Source organism: Lonchura striata, chromosome 15, assembly GCF_046129695.1.
Source record: "Lonchura striata isolate bLonStr1 chromosome 15, bLonStr1.mat, whole genome shotgun sequence".
Classification (NCBI taxonomy): Eukaryota; Metazoa; Chordata; class Aves; order Passeriformes; family Estrildidae; genus Lonchura; species Lonchura striata.
In genome coordinates, this window is record NC_134617.1 from 11,536,879 (window position 1) to 11,553,779 (window position 16,901).

At 36.6% G+C, this 16,901-nt stretch overlaps 1 protein-coding gene across 3 annotated transcripts in view; it reads left to right on the plus strand.

The window, feature by feature from the left end:
* The window catches only part of GABRA1 (gamma-aminobutyric acid type A receptor subunit alpha1), a 41,746-nt gene that overhangs the window by 7,365 nt on the left and 17,480 nt on the right, over positions 1 to 16,901 (plus strand). For all 3 annotated transcript variants that reach the window (XM_021549505.3, XM_021549507.2, XM_021549506.3), the window contains exons 4-6: positions 8,529 to 8,596; positions 13,501 to 13,721; positions 15,285 to 15,367. In XM_021549505.3, coding sequence (XP_021405180.1) covers positions 8,529 to 8,596; positions 13,501 to 13,721; positions 15,285 to 15,367 — 372 coding nt within the window. The remainder of the gene's footprint in view (positions 1 to 8,528; positions 8,597 to 13,500; positions 13,722 to 15,284; positions 15,368 to 16,901) is intronic.

The window sequence follows — 16,901 nt, forward strand, 5'->3', positions numbered from 1 at the left end:
CTGATTTTGAGGAATGGCTAAAGATAAAATTCTGATTAAAATGTATTAATTGACACATTTAAAAGTGTCTTTGTCTATAAATCTGTCTGCAATTTCAAGTAATAGACACAAAATAAGAGTAATTGTTTACTTTTATCTACCAGTATTTTTGCCTGCTTTCTTGTGAACCCTTGACCTAGGGTAGAGAAATGTTTCTTTATTCTTTGTTTAATGGAACTGTAAAGTTCAGTCAGCTACTCCATCACAGTAAATAAAGCACAGAAGGCAATAAATAAATGAGACTCTGCAAACTGAGTCTGGTACATGTCTACAAGACATATCTGAGCATATGATGATTTCTTAAATTAGTTTTATAGCTATTATGTTGTTTTTTTTTTTAAACAGATGCTAGAAGGGAAAACAAAGGGAGATGCAGAAAAGATTTTTCTCTCACTCTCTGGATTGCAGTTTAGGGAACTAAAGCATATAATTATCAACTCTTATGTCTGTGTCTTTACATATGTGTTCCTGAATGCAGTCTTCAAAGGTGTACTCATGAAAGAATCATCTGGACCAGTTAAAACTTACTGCTGACAGAAAGGAAATTAACCTCTTCACAAAGTTAAATGGCAATGTATATGGCTTTGGAAGCAACAATGAGTGATGGGGAGTATGGGGTGGAGGGAAGGAAGGACTGGAGTAGTTTCTCTAAGGGTAGAGAAATTTAAATACTCTCTGCATCCTTCCTTTTTTTAAAATTGTGTTACCTGTTCCTGCCTGTAACCAAGAACCCTGAATTAACAATTTTCTTTCTGCACAGTATACTGTATTTTCATGGTGTCAGTTCAGCAAATTTGTCTCTTATGTTTGTCAGCTTTGAACACTAGAAATAAGAGTATTATGGCTTTAAAAAAAAAATTCCACATCTGATTAAATTGTGAGCAGTAAATTAATGTTTGAAATCAACTATAGTAAGAAGGAGATATAGTCTTTTGACCATTGAAAAAGGCATTATTGAAAATATATAAATTATAGATTTCAAAAACTAGGGACAAATACCTAGGTTGATGTTTTCAGTCCTGGTAGCAACTTATAATAAAGGGTGTGCTCACGAATTTGGAAATTCACATCTTCAAAACCTTCTTCCTAAGGTATCTAAATCTGAGTGAAGAACCTCAGGATGACTCAATTTTGACAGCTAAGTTAGATTCTCAGTATAATGGGGAAATGTATTCTGAAATGTTCCATGCATAAAAATATCCAGTGAGAAATCTAAATCAATATATAAAATATAGCATGAGTTTTGGAGTTGGAAGTTCAGTAGCCTTCCATCATAGCATGACTTGATACTGCAAATTTTAAAGTGTATGGAAAAGCAGTGGTTTCATTTTTCTTCCCAACATCAGTGATGGCTTCTTGTTAAATATTTTGATCAGAGCACAATTTTTATCCACTCTGAAGCAAAAGTTAAGAAATCTACCAATATAACAATATTTTTAGATATATAGACTTGTCTCTAAAACTCCTTCCATTTCGCTGTGATGTAGCTATTGGAAAAATTAAGAGGCCAGAGACCCTCCTTATATGTTATGTTGATAAATTTCATGGTGTCAGGGATAGTGTACATTTGTGCATCACTGAGTGCACTGTAGCACTCTTCCAATCATCCAGAACTGTGTATTCTCTTTCTGTGCCTTCTGAGAAGCAGCAGCTGAGGTAAAACAATGCCTGGTGCAGTTTGTCCTACAGGAAAGGGCACATTGCAGAAAACTCTGGTTATCCCAGTACAACCTCTCCTCCTGTAGTGCAGGTTTTCAAATCTGTACACCCACAGAAACAGAGGTGTGTGCATGAACAGAAGCAGAAAAGAGACCAATTTCTCTCTTTCTCACCTATGGAATAAAAGGTAGATGATAGTTTCTTCAGTAGGGTTATTTGTTTTACCTTCCTCGCCATTATGTGTATGAATGAAGAATTCAGTGATGAAAAGCCATCTTTAGTTACTAAAAAATTGATCTTGGCTCTACTTATTTAGAGAAGTAAATTCAACCTTTTTGAAATAAACACCATGATATTTTTCAATCCCAAGTTTGCCAACACCCTGTTAGTGAGGTGAACAGTTTTACTGTTTGGTAGAAGTGTCCTGGTGCAGCCAATGAGGCACCATGAGGACAAGAACAACCTTCTGGAGAAATCTCATTACAAAGATTCATTGTAGCAGCTATTCTATGTATTAATGGGAAAGACAGGGTAAAGGGTGAAGCATTAAGATAATGAAAAATGTAGAGGTGTTGAATTTTGAATCACCCTTTGAGCATGCATAGAATAAATACTAGATTACAATTAACTCTGCCCTTGCCTTTTTTTGCATCTTCTTTTGAGGTATTCCTTCAAAAGGAAATCTAAAAGTCATATATGCTCCATAAAGAGTATAGGAATGGAAATTATCATCAGATAACCCAAGAAGGCCATATCTGAAGTTAAATGAGAACCCCTGAGCAGTTTGCCATTAAACAAGGGGGAAAGAAATAATCATTTCTTATTAACCAGAATATTATAAAGTAGAGCTGGTGACCCACAGGGAAAAATTATAGTGATTGAATGTGCTTCTTATTAAAAAAAAAATATAATTGATAAAATTAATCTGATTATATATTGAGCATGCCACACCATGTTATGCATTAGCACATTTGCACTTCTTATCAATAATTATTGATATAAATTATGTGATTTACTTGTTTTGCCTCCTTCATATGTGGGCTGAGTCACTTAGGCAGACACTGCTAGGAAATAGCATCTGTTGTACCCATCCATAAACATGAACAAATAGTTACATTTAGTAATTTATGCATGGAAAATAGAACTTCCAAAATGAATGTAAAAATGTTGTGAATGATACTAGAGGACACCTATTGACTCTGTGAGAGCATAATCATTTACAAAAAGCAAGGAGGAGGATTTGCAGAGAGTAACATACTGAAGCTGAAAAGGGGAAATCATGTCAGACATTAGGGAAAAAACCCAAGGGAAGTCATTGAGGTAATGGCATAATTTTCTGTGAAAACTACCTGGACTGTAGAACTAGAGGTGATCAAAAATGGCCTAAATAATAAAGATGCTGATCTCTATTCAACTACACAGTTCTGAAAAAATCAAAGGATCAAACAGAAATATGAAGCAAAATTCACTTCAGTGTCTCTCCTAGTAATGCACTGTGTCTAGAGTGTGATTTAATAAAAATTAAAAGCAATGAAAAAGGGTGGAAAAAATAAGTTCCTCAGGTAAATGGATATGCCATTCCCTTTTGTCTTTGTGTGGGGCATAGAGATGATCCCTGGGTTGCCACCACAGCAGGTTTGAAGTGCCACAGTGGAGACAGGGAAGAGAAGATTTGCTTAGGCCAGGTTGTATTTGGTGATGAGATTCATTTACATGAAATCAGGGGCAGCCACAGATTTTCTAAGACTTTCACCATTTTCATCTCATCTCCCTAAAACTAAAGGAAACCACATGCTCTGAGACCTTTCAAATCAGAATAAAGGTAAAAGTGGCTTATCCCCTTAAGAGGGATTTTGTAATAGAAAGCTTAATACAGAACAAACAATGCGTTTGATTTGACAGACCAGAATCTTCCTGAATTAAATTTGGTTTTACTGTTGGGTTGAGTGCCCAGTAGATCACCCCAAGTAGATTATCAACTTGAGTATTGAACAGAATTATACTTATTTTATGCTGTCAGTAAAAGATATTTGTTGATGTCTCCTGTGTGATGTTTATCAAAATTGAGTGAGATGGTCCTTAAGTGGAACATCAGTCAATCTCAGGCAATTCATTACTTCCACGGAGTGGAAGGGATGGGGAAATGAACCTCACAATATTATGTGAATTAGATTTCAAGTTTCAGTTGTATGAGAACATTTAAATATGTTTTTATATAAACATATAATATAATGTTTACATATAAACATATAAATTTCCTCTTGGTTATTGAGGTCCCAATGGAAATTGTTGGATTTTAACAATGAGTTAATATAAAGTTTAGGGAAAATAAGGGTTTTGTTTGTAAGCATAATAAAAAGTTAAACTTAAATGATTCTACTCTAAATGAAAAGACCTCACTCCTACACATTATTCTGTAAGTAAAGGACCAGATTTTGCACTTAAATTTGTAAAACTGAAGGGGCTGATTTTGGTCTTTTTTTTCCACTCTGTAGGCACCAGATTAATGTAATGACAATTGTAAAAAGCCTTAGAAAATCCCAGGAAAATAGATTGAATACAAGAGTAGGGAGGCAGGTAGGATGTGAGCAGCTTTGAGCAGTTCATTGCATGTGCAGGTCCCAGTAACCTCAGCACAGACTGCAGTGGCTGATCACTCTTCTCCCTTTTGGTCTCTACTCTTACTAATAATGCAGCAGCACAAAATTCCTATGAGTGCATTTGTTGTGGTTCTTCAATCAAAATACCTCACAGGACACACAGGGCTGATAAGTCTGACTGCACACAGTACAGGTATCACAATTCCTTTCATTCAAAGCCAGAGGAAATATCTGCTCCATATTAATAATTACAGCACAGACAGACATGAGACATACAGGAAGAACAAGTGCATTATCAAAAAACAGAATTAACTCAAACCACCAAAATGGGCAATTCAAAAAAACCTTGTGCTCAAATACTGGCAGATCATAACGGGAAATATTTTCTTGTATAGTCTCTCCTGGTAAATAGGCTTACTTCCTGCTGTTAAAATAAATCTGTATTTCTTATTTTGTTCTCAATTTATAATACAGTCACAATTCTAGCAATAATTAGATCCCTGGGAGTTTATATCAAAATATTTATTGTTACTAATTTTGAGTTTACCCTAGTCTAGCATCATTAGCAAAACACAGTATTTGTAAACAGTAAAATTACAGTAGCTGAGGTTGACTTATGCTTTCATAGCTGTACCTGGATCAGTTCCCAAACCTGTGTTCCACAGTGTCTGGGTGTGGTGCTCAGCTGCTTTTTTGCTGCTCAGTAATTGCTTGGAACTTGTGGTTGCCTTATAGTCAAGTCATTATTAATTTCCTTAGGGTTTTTTACTGAAATTGTCACATTTTCTACAGCTATCCCTACATTACTTACTCCTGGTTCATGAGATAGATGTCATAGTCAAGAGACACAGTTCTGCATCTTTAGAGCTGCTGGATTTCTCTTCAGCAATCCAATTAGCTCCTGACCTGAGCCTGTTTTGGTCAATGACTAAGACTTTTCTCCAATTCTCTGGGATATTGTGAAGGTTTTGAATACAGCTCAGGATTTGTGGTTCCTGAAAAAAGCATTCTGAGCACTTGAAGCACAATTTAAGCCTTCCCATGGTAATCAAGATGCAAATTGAACATGGTAACCTTGATTCTAAATATATATAGCTCAGCTGTATTAGTAAACACATGTACTGTGCAGGAGTGACTCAGAACTTCTGAAGCACTTAACTAAGCACAGCTGAATCATCTAATTAGTGAAACAGTAAACAAAAAGTTCAAAACTTCCATATGGCTTTGGAGTAAGTAATCTTTCTGTTTTGATACACCCTTTTTCATTGGTCTTGAAAGTGATGTACACACCAAAGAAAAAAAATTGTTGGTCTGTACATTGGTTTATCTGCATTTGAGGGGATTAAGTGCACTGAAGAAGTGTAATCAGTGTGAAGATAACATAATCTCTTCTGAGTTCACAATCTGAATTTTCTAGTTTTCATGTGATTTAGGTGCCACTTAAATTATTTTCAAGATTATACAGAAATAAAAAACATTGCTTATTTTTTCAGTCCCTTGGAAATCTTTCTTCTTATAGAAAAAGACTTAAATTTCCATTTTGTGTCCTCAAGTGGTTTCCTTAAGCCTCAGCCTCTCTTCCATGACTACATGCCTCCCAAAGCCAGAACTGAGGATAGCACATGATATTCTGCTGATTCAAAGAGCACATTCTGTGTTTGTGCAGGCAAGCCAGCTGAATTATACTAAATAGAACCTTGCTCAGAGCTGGGACTCTTAAGGCACTCACCATCCTTTTGTGTTTGAAGGACTTCTAGAATCTTCTCTCTCCCAAAGTGCCTCAGAGGAAAGAGGACAAGAGGGGGTGAGGAACAAGGATGAAAGATCTTTAAAAGCCATTTGAGATTCACTTTTCAGGATGTAAAAGGCTAACAGATTTTGGGACAGTATCAGTTTCTCAGCCCTAAGGAAAGGTGATTGGGTAGCTGGACTCCATTCTGCAATGTTTTACTGTCCATTTTCTGCCCACTGTTCCCTACGTGACCCCAGCCTCTTGAACTTTTGTGACAGAGATGGGCTGAAGGACAGAATCCTTTCCTCCCAAGCCAAGTAATTTTTGAACAATAATATGCCTCTTTAAGTTCCAGCAAGTCAAATTGTCACCATGAGCTTCTTTAAGTCCAGAGATTATTAGATGTCAAGAAAATACTGAAATTTCTTTAAGTCAATTGAAAAATTTGTAAATAATTATGAGGTCACATATTAATTCAACTGGACATCTAAGGAAAAAATTTCACTTATCCAGTGCTTTTCTCAATAATCACTGTATTTTGTACATCTCTCAGTTAGAGATATAAAGAATAACAAGCAGTTCAGCCACAACACAATATTTTACTTTCCTTGATTTTGAAGAATACATTGGAAATGTCATAATTTTAAAGAGTTCTGAACTCTAGGTGGTACTGAACTCTAGGGAATACCACCTAATTTTTTCATTAATTTATTAACAGAATATAGTTCATCAACTGTGTTCCTAGACCAACAGTAGAATCAAGTCTAATGCAATGTTTTGATTCTTGCTGTCTGACAAAAGGACATGTTTTATCATACCTATACTAGATATTTATAGGGAACTGTTTCCATTTTTATATATTTAGAACTTGCACTCTTTTTTTGAATCAAAGTGAAAGACCTATATGAGCATTGTGGAACACAGATTCTCATTACAACTTTTGCACAGATACAGAAATGTATATTGTAACTGGCTGCTTAATCCTGAGTCCTTTTTTTACTTCCCTTCAGTCTGGATTTTCTTGTCAGATGGAACAAATTGTATATAAACAGACCAAAGTCTTTTGAAGTCAGATGGTTGTATTAAATTAGAGGGGGGGGTTCATTATATTTTGCAATATTTAAAAACAATAAAATACATATACATTTCTTAGTGTTAGGAAAATTTTTGTCTGCTACATGTCTGCTTACTATACATATACTATAGTGTTTTCTTTATGATTACTTTTAATATTCCAGATTGCTTAATTTATTTATTTTTGGAAGTTATTTCAGAAATGTTATCAATTGTTCCATGTTTGAAACTTCTACAAAACCCCTGTGCTGGCTTGTGGAGCACAGCAGTAAATGTGTTCAGACTTACATCACCTTAGCTTTGGGAAGCTGATGGGCTTAGCTGCACTCAGCACTGCCTGGATTCCTGCCTCCAGGTGCTGTTACTCCCTGCAGCTATATTTAATTCAACTGGGTGATTGTGATATATGGCATCCTGGGTGAATATTTGGCTATGTGTGCCCTAGCAAATACCAGTATGCTCAGAAGTTGTGGGATCCCTGTGTGCCTCTGCAGAGGGAGAGGAGAGGAAGGGAGTTTCTCCAAATTTCTTCTGCCAGTCCATCTAGAGAAGTCAGATATTTGACCTCTTTCTTAAGATCAACACCAGTTAAGGCATCTCAGCATTTGTGACCACTAATATCACTAGTTTCTTCTGAAATACCCAATGTCACTGTGCCATGGAGCAAATGGACATCCTGGAAATCAGGGAGGGGTCCAGCTTTATGATACAGCATGTGCATGTAATCAGTGTTATGTACACGTTACAGATTTCAGAAGTATTATTTGTACTAATCTATCATTTAGGCTTATAGGACTGAAGAGCTCACTTTCTGAAAACATTTACACAGATGATTCTGGAAGGGAAGCTTAGCTGATGTTTATTTGGAAATGTTTTAACTCCTTTTTGTTTATTGAAGTAAAGGGTAATACAGCCATTTCTAACTCCTACCATTATATTCATGTTTGTATACACCATAATATATTCTCTTTCTTGTTTCTGTGTTCTTGGTCTCAATACAAAATACATAACTTGTAAGCCCAGGGTTAATTATTAGAGACCTTATTTTAGCTTGCCCAGAAACTGAGTATCCAATGAAATATTAGAGTACTGTGTACAATATTCAGCACTGGTTACAGTGTCAGACAAGATTTATCAGTCAAAGAATGAAAAGATTTCCACAACAGCAGAACTGCAGATTTCACAGATTTCCACTGCAGCACCTCAAAAAGTTCTGTGGAAAAACTTTTTTAAAAATCCCCATTGCTGACAATATTGACTGTGAAATTACTTCTACAGTAAATTCTCAGGATTGTATTGCAGACCCATTTCAGAATGGCTAATCAAAGCCAATAATTTCTCTATTTATTGTGAGAATTGGTAGTGGTTAGAGCTAATGAAGGCTGTTTATAGACACTCACTGTCCTAATTTCCTGCTTCATCAGAGCGTGTAACTGAAGTGAAGACTGACATCTTCGTCACCAGTTTTGGGCCTGTTTCAGACCATGATATGGTAAGTGATGGCCTGTATTTCTACAGCACTCATTTTCTCTTGTCTTTTTAATTTTGAGGATGAAACATCTATGCAATAACTTATTTACCCCTTTTAGGGCTGGGCTTTCTTTAAGCCCTCGATTTGAAAATGCCATCAGCTTTTATGTGCTCCCGTTCCTGCTCTGTGGCTGCGTTTAAGTGCCCGGAAATGAGAAGCCTCGGTGACTTTAATAACATGTTTTAACAGACTTTATATTTGCTACATAATATATTATGAAATTCATTAGGTTTTGGATCCATATTCTTCTGAGAGTGATTGCTTAGGTCCTTGCTGGCACATCACTGATCCAATTTGCCAAGAAAGATCATCATCTTAAAATGCAATTAACACTTATGCCTATGGTGTGACATCTGTACAGTCTAACCTGTATTTTTATATTAAAAGCTACTGATCAATGGAAAGTGACTTTCCTAGATCTTGGCTGCTAAAAGGAGAAGATTAATGAGAGAATTACTGTCACTGCTTTATGGAATGAATATTAAAATCAAATTTCCAGATAACTGCAGGGAATGGAGATGTTCAGAAAACTGAATGAAGATGTTGTGAGCCCTGGCCTTAAGAGATACCAAGAGTTGTGTAGAAATTTGGATAAGGTACTTAAAATTTTCCATATAAATGAGTTTTGCACAAGTAGGTGGCTATTGAGAAGGGTAAAACCTGGTCTGCAGCCACCAGTATCTGCTGGATGCTGTATTAGGATGAATGCTAGAAACATCCTTGTTGATCTAAATGAAGAAATGAAAGCAGTTCAAACTTGTAGCTGGCTATGTTTAGCTAAATACACTTAGCAAAAGAAAGATTCAAGAAAAAAAAAAGAAAAAAATAAATAGAGGAAAGGGAACAAGTTCCACTTCTGATTACAAAATTGTCAGCTGCATAATTTGAACTTTTCATGTAGTTAAGCCTTAAACACCAGGTTATTACAAGTTTCTGACTAATCAAAACAATGTTAAGGAATGGAAAGCCAGAAAAAAGTAACTTTTACAAGAAAGTTTATTTTTCTAAGTGAAGTTTATGAAAAGACACGATTTTTTGATTGCTTGGAAAACAGTACTTACAAAAGTAGAGTTAAATTTATAAATGCTAGGATATCCATACCATGTTGACTCCTGTTTTTCAGTCAGTTAAACGGGATAAAGAATTCATCATCCTCTTAATAAAATGTGTGACCAAGAAACACAGAGGCAGGTGTTCATATATTTTGAAAACTAAAGAATTCACAGAAAAGTATTTAGTGTAAAACTCCTACTCACCTCCCATAAAAAGTAATGTGTGTGCAACCCACTCATGCTAAACCTTTGCTTGAGGAACTAGGTGTGAAACCAGAGACAGAAAGAAAAATTGAAGAGTTTGCCAGAACGCAGTGTTTATATGAATTTCTCTGCACACTCAGTGCAGTGTGCTCTGTGCATGTTTACCAGAACAGAGTTTATATGGATTTCTCTGCACACTCAGTGCAGTATGCTCTGTACACAGACAGGTTTGCAGCAGCCACCCTCAGCTGGGGCTCCCCTGATCCCCACATGCAGCCTGGGCTGGGGCTGTGGGAGGTATTGTAAATGCAGGCGAGCCCAATGGGAAGAAATGGTGATGTCTGACTCAATTCAGAAGGCTGAATTATTTCTTTATTATAACTATGCTAAAATACATCAATATACTATATAAAAGGAGGATACTAAAACTACATACTACTTTCTCTGACTCTAACTCAACTCATGACCCTCTCTTGAGAGTCCAGCCCCAGGTGGGTTGGATTGGCCATCAGGCTCAAACAATCCTCACCAGAATCCAATCAAGCAATTGCCCCAGGTAAACAATTCTCCAAACACATTCCACATAGGAAAAACAAGGAGCAGAAATAGAAATTGTTTTCCCTTTCATTTCTGTCTGTGCACCTCTATGAAAATCCTGAGAGGGAGAGAAATGTGCTTGCCACAGGGAGGCTTTTGGCAGGCAAGGGGAGAATGAGCTGTGTCTGTGCCTGGGCTGGCCAGGGGCTCCTCCAGCTCCCACTGGGTGTTAGGAAAACACAGCCACCCTGAGCTGCCAGCACACCTCAGCATCTGTGAGCAGGATCCAGGGAGGCTCTGCCATGGATAAGTCAGGGTGCTCTCCTACCACTCTCTTCTAAGAGCAGCATAGACACAACATGTTATTCTGTAAAGGCATTATCTTGCCTTGTTCTTATGCTTGTAAATAAAGTTAAAAGGGAGAAAATAATTTTTTAAAATAAAATAATCTTTTTTTGGAAGAACTTTGCAGGCTTTTAGGCATGCTTACATGGTGGATGGAACTGAACAAGAGATATTTGGCTATTCTCATATAAACAGTCATTTTTGTGAAAAAATTTGATGCATATTATTTGGAAAAAGAAGGAATTAAAAATTAACTTTTTCATAAAGACAGTTTTTTTTTTTTTTTTTCTAGCAAACCTTCATTCCTAGTTTTTCAGTACAGCAAGCTTTTCTGGAATGATCTTTTCTGTCTTACTATCTTCCTGTACAGAACCTTATGTAGACCACAGAGTGGTCTACCCTGTGAATAAACAATCTCCAGGGAGAAGAGTAAATTAGAGAACATTTAAGTCAAAGTGCTATAAATATTCAATACTATATAATTTATTCAAAGTGTAGATAGGAATCTTCTTTTTTTAACCTACACACTGTGGAATGAAGAGTCTCTGCTGTGGAGAATTTATTCCAAATTCCACCTCACTCATATATCTGCACATGGGCCACTGCTAATGTACAGAGGCTAGAGAAAATCCTTCTGCTCCCTGGTTCTGTATGCCCCTCTGCTGTAGAAAAAAGCCCTAATCAAAATATCTGATGGCTCAGCCCTAAAGATCAGCTGTCTGTCAGGATTCATTTGAGGAGAATTAATGTACATGCTTAAGTGGGTAGTGAAAGCTGAAGAGCTGAGATATCTCAGCCAAAATTAATTCACTCTATATGGTGCGATGACCTGGGATAGGGAAAGATTCAGCCTGTGCCAGGCGTGACCTGACAGCTACTTTTTAATTGAATTTTATCTTATGCTGTCAGAACTCCTATCAAATATTTCCGAGTCCTTGTCCTTTTCCAACAAATGAACCTTGTGTTTGTATGAAGTGAAAAACCAGACTCTCTTTTCTCAACCTGCACCACCTCCCACTCACCCCCTTTGCAGCTGAAAGAGAAAAAGGGAATGGCTTACATGCACACTGAAAGGATGTCACCTTCTGGGCATGTCTTTTACCTTTCCCATGGGTGTAGGAGGAAATTTTCCTCAGTCCTAATAAAACATGGAGAAAATCCAAAATTTTAATGATGGACACTGTCTCCTACACCTCCTTCTCACCTACTCTGCTGCACAGCTGGGACAGGATTTGGTCACAATTCAACCTAAGGCCGTGACCGATCAAAATTCTGAAGCAAATAATTGGTTATAACTCTTCAGGAGTTCACTGAGCAAGTGATTAAAAAAATGGAAATACAACCAAGTATGCACCCAAATGATTCACAGGTCTGGGATATAGATAAAATAAAATTAAATTTACAAATCCACCAAAAAAACCCAAAATTAGAACAACCCATGGAACTACATTTCTATGTCAAAATTTTTTTCAGGCATTTCATACCCTAAAAGCAGGAAAAACACACATCAGTAAGAATCACATTCTTTCCTGCTAACAGTTGCACAAAGAATAAACAGCTCAGAAGTGCTTATGTTGTATGGAGTGTTGCTGGTTGTTAAAATGAAAAAACACAAATCTAAAGGAATTTGCTGTGGAGGCATTTTGCATGCTCCTTCCAGAATGTTTCTCTTTACTATCAAGTTGGTCAGGACAACTCTATTCCTTATAGCTCTGTGTGCCTTCACACACAGGACTCTCTCTGCTCCAGGATTTGGTATCTCCATTTGAAGGAGATCTCAGCAAAAGTTCAATTTCTCAGCCAAAAGAGTCTCATTCAGAGTAACGCAGAACCACGTTTGGATAACTGCTTTGGATAGTTATCAAAATACCAAAGATGGAAGGGGCAGGATAATCCCATACTGAACTTCCAGGTGAAGATGGAATTTTTCCCTGGGAAAGGGAAAACGCTGTACTATGCTGAATTCACAGTTTTTCACATTTTCACCCCATCTATATTTTATGTGTGATATTCCAACATTCTTACTTTCACCCTCTCCCTCTTGCTTCCTGTTGCTTTATCACAAATATTGCTTTCATTTTATAGTGAGTGTTGGTTATTTTGGTTGTCCCCATGCCCACTGAATCAGGCACTGGTTCTCTCCCCCCTGGCCCAAAATCAGATTGTCACTCCTGGCCCAAAGGTGCCTCATCTCATGCTCTTTGTAGCCCAACCATTTCACCCAATGAACCATTCCACAAATCACCAATCAGACCACAGAATTGTAGTGGACTGTGAACTTTCTGCAGGTTGATCACAAGTTTATGCTAACGAGACATTTAGAACAGAAGGATGTGGTAAGACCCTGCCTCACAAGGTATAATTTACCCTGACACACATTTCCTGTGCCACACAGACTGGCCACCTATCTGCAGCTTTAAATTACAGTTCAAGTAGGAAAAAGGTGAATTATTTTGTTTCCATTGTATTATATCTTTACTTATGGGCAACTTATTATTTTAAATACTTCCTGATGTTTATTGTGCTGAACACAGTAATGATATTGTAGCTGTTTACTAAGCAGCTTCAGGTACATTGTAAGTAATACAGAAAATAAACATTCTGATAATGACTAATTTCATTAATAGTCATCTTGCTTCTGGGGAATGGTAAGAACATACTTTTCAAGTTCTCATATTGCAACATATGACATCATAAGTGTTTCCCTTTTTTTCTGAATTGATGTAGGAATACACTATAGATGTATTTTTCCGCCAAAGCTGGAAAGATGAGAGATTAAAATTCAAAGGACCTATGACTGTTCTCCGGTTAAATAATTTAATGGCCAGCAAAATTTGGACACCTGATACCTTTTTCCACAATGGAAAGAAGTCAGTGGCTCATAACATGACAATGCCAAATAAACTATTACGAATCACAGAGGATGGGACATTGCTATACACAATGAGGTAAGCCCTAAAATATTACATCCTTCATTTAGTTTTACAATTTAACTTGTGAAAGCATATTTTCCAGATAGGAAACTGGTTCTTTTTTGAGCACAATTGGATTCCTGCTTAATTATTATTTTCACAATGGGCCGTGGGATGATGGGCAAACAAAATTGTTTGCAGTGCTTATTTCTCCTCTCCTGCTGTGCTACCTCTACAGTCCCTGGATGCGTCTTGATGCTTGATTTTAAAAAGGTTCTTACAGTATTATTAATCCATCAGTTTGCAGAGAATCTTAATTTGGCATTGCTTTCAAGGATTCCATCAGCAAGTATAATAAAGCCTGAAAGTTTGGTATAATCTGTACTCCTGAATTGTGTGCAAGGGTCTTTATTCTTTGGATCATACAGAAAGCAGATTCTAAGAACAAATAGATGCACACAGAATTCATTGACCATTCTTAATATTTCTTGTGCTTGGGATTATAAAGCATGACAGCATAAAAATAGACATTTCTTTTTCCATTGATTAAAGTTATGAGAAAAAATTATTTTTGTGCTGACAGCATTCATTGGAAATACATTATTCTCTTCACGGATAACTGAACTTTAGCTGTCCAGTTGTTAGAGGAGTTAAATAAATAAATCCTTTTGAAATAATGATGATAAAGAGTCATGCAAACATTCTGGATTAAAAACCTACAAAATAAAAAAATGAAAAAAAAAGGTATGTTGCTTCTATAGAGCTGTACATCCCCCTTTATGTCTCCCATGGAATCAAGACAAGGTATAAAGGGACTCTGTCAACTTCAAGCCAAGATGGATAACTTAGTACATAGGTGAACACTGAGTTTTCTTTAAAAAAATTTGAAGATATTCTTTAAATTGGTACAAGCATTTGGAGAAAACAAATTCTCCAGGCATTTGGAATGTTCAATTTATTGTGCAACATCTTTCAAGACTGGCTAGACTGAAGTAGAATCCTCTTGGCTGGTAGCTATACAAGTCCAGGTCGATTTTTCTTGTCTGTCTAAATGCTCAGCTGTTAGGGATTTCATCCACAGGAACACTATCTTGGCAGCACATTGTTCACATGTGTCTTCTCTTGATCATAACCATTCCTATTTCCTCACCTTTGCAAGTGCCTTAATGCAATTTTTAGCCTACTCTTTGAGTATTACTGTTCATTGTCTGCAGATGTGTGGTATGTGACTGTTTCTAGCTCGTTTAGGCTCCTCTATTGAGAAACATGTTTGCACTCAAGCTGATAGCAATGAAATGATTTCAGCAAATGTCTGAGCATCCAGAGTGAGCCAGTTTAATGATGGAAGCAATTGCAGTTGCTAATAGATTTTAATCCTCACACCAAATGGGAAGCCTTAGACTCTGATGGACTGTGAGGAAGAGCAGAGGGGCAGAGCAGTTGCACCCTCAGCCAGACAATTCAGGTCCCATTTTAACCACTAATTAATCATATAACAGAAACTGTGCTGTACTTATGCTATTTGTCTTAACAGAACTCTATTTGCTATTTCTATGAAACTAGAATAAATGTGTCCTTTTGCTCATTAATCCATTATAGATTGACTGTGAGAGCAGAATGTCCAATGCATTTAGAAGACTTTCCTATGGATGCACATGCTTGCCCCTTGAAATTTGGAAGCTGTAAGTTTATTTTAAATGGAGGTTTCTCCCATTTTTAGGCCACTTTAAAAGAATATTTTGCAACTGAGAAAACCTCAAGGTTTTAATCTTCTGTATTTTTCACATTTTTGTCAAAGTTGTATCTTTATTCTTTGTATATATATATAAAATATAATGGACCTCACTTATGTCTCATAAATATCTTAAAATGTGATGTCTGGACATTCATCGAAGATGAAAATTACAGTGCTCTAAATATCTAGAAAAGTACTTTGTCACATAGAAAATGTTGTTAATTGTATAATTGTTTTGTTAAAACCCGAAATTAGTCTTAAAGAAAAGCAATACACGCTATGGATAACTGAATTGGTTTAGGTGAAAACAGTTTTGCTACTGTAGTCTTGGTATGTTTACATCAACATTTTTCCTAGGATTAGAAGATACTCATATACACTTATGGAACATTTTTGGAAGTGAAAAATCTCAGAAATCTCCAAATAGAGTCCTACACTTGCAGCATCCCTAGATGAGAGAACATACAGAACAAAGTCATTGAAATATAATTGAAATCAGTATAATTGAAATTAGTGCAATCACTGAGAAAGCTTTTGATAAGTTGAGAATTTTCCCCAGAACTTCCATGTGAATGGCAACCGTCCTGACACTTAACTAAACTTAGTATTTTTGCAAATAAAACAGAGGGGGAAAAAAAAGTGACACTCTAATTTACTCTAGTTTGTTTAACACAAACAAGAAAGTTAAAATATATGGAAGATGTAATAGTGTACAAATTGTTTTCTCAATGGCTACTTTTTTCCTAACAGAAATGGGTCGTTTCACTGATAATGTTTACTTAGTGGCTTGATCAATTTTTGAAGTCAACAAACAGAAAACCCAATTCATTCTTCACAGGGTACCCGACAGGGTGATAATTTACTTTGGGCTAAATAGTTTTATGTTTGCCATGAGGCAGAGCTGCTGTTTTGTCTTTAAAGAGCTGCTAATCTCCTAGATAAGGCTTAGAGAACAAAAAGCTCATGCAACCTTGGAGTATAACTGACAAGAATAGTTTGCTCCTTGAATGTTCAGTTTTCTTAGAGAGCACTTACAATAAATCTTTCCCAATATCTCGTGAAAGACAGTGAAGTGGGGGGAAGATTTACTCCAGTTTATAACAGGACAGATACTGCAGTGGGTTTTTGATTAATAGGAGATCTGTGCACCCAAGAGCTCAGCGAGATCAGGAGTGGCTGCAGGATGGAATTTCTTTTGATGTTCTCACTAAAGTGTCCCTGCAGCCATGGTGCGAGGCAGGGAAATGGCTAATCCTGCAAAAAAACTGCTAATGACAATTTAAACCAGGAACAGTTTCCCAACAAATTTGATTTACTATACTGAATTTTATAGACACGACAAGAAACCCATCAGAACATCTGTGCACCACTGAACCATAGCCCAGACACAGATCTTCCCTAGTATGAACAATATTTCCCATTCTTTTCCTACGCTGAGTTCTTTCTGGCTCACCGTGTCCCAGATTAATGTATTTGTTCAC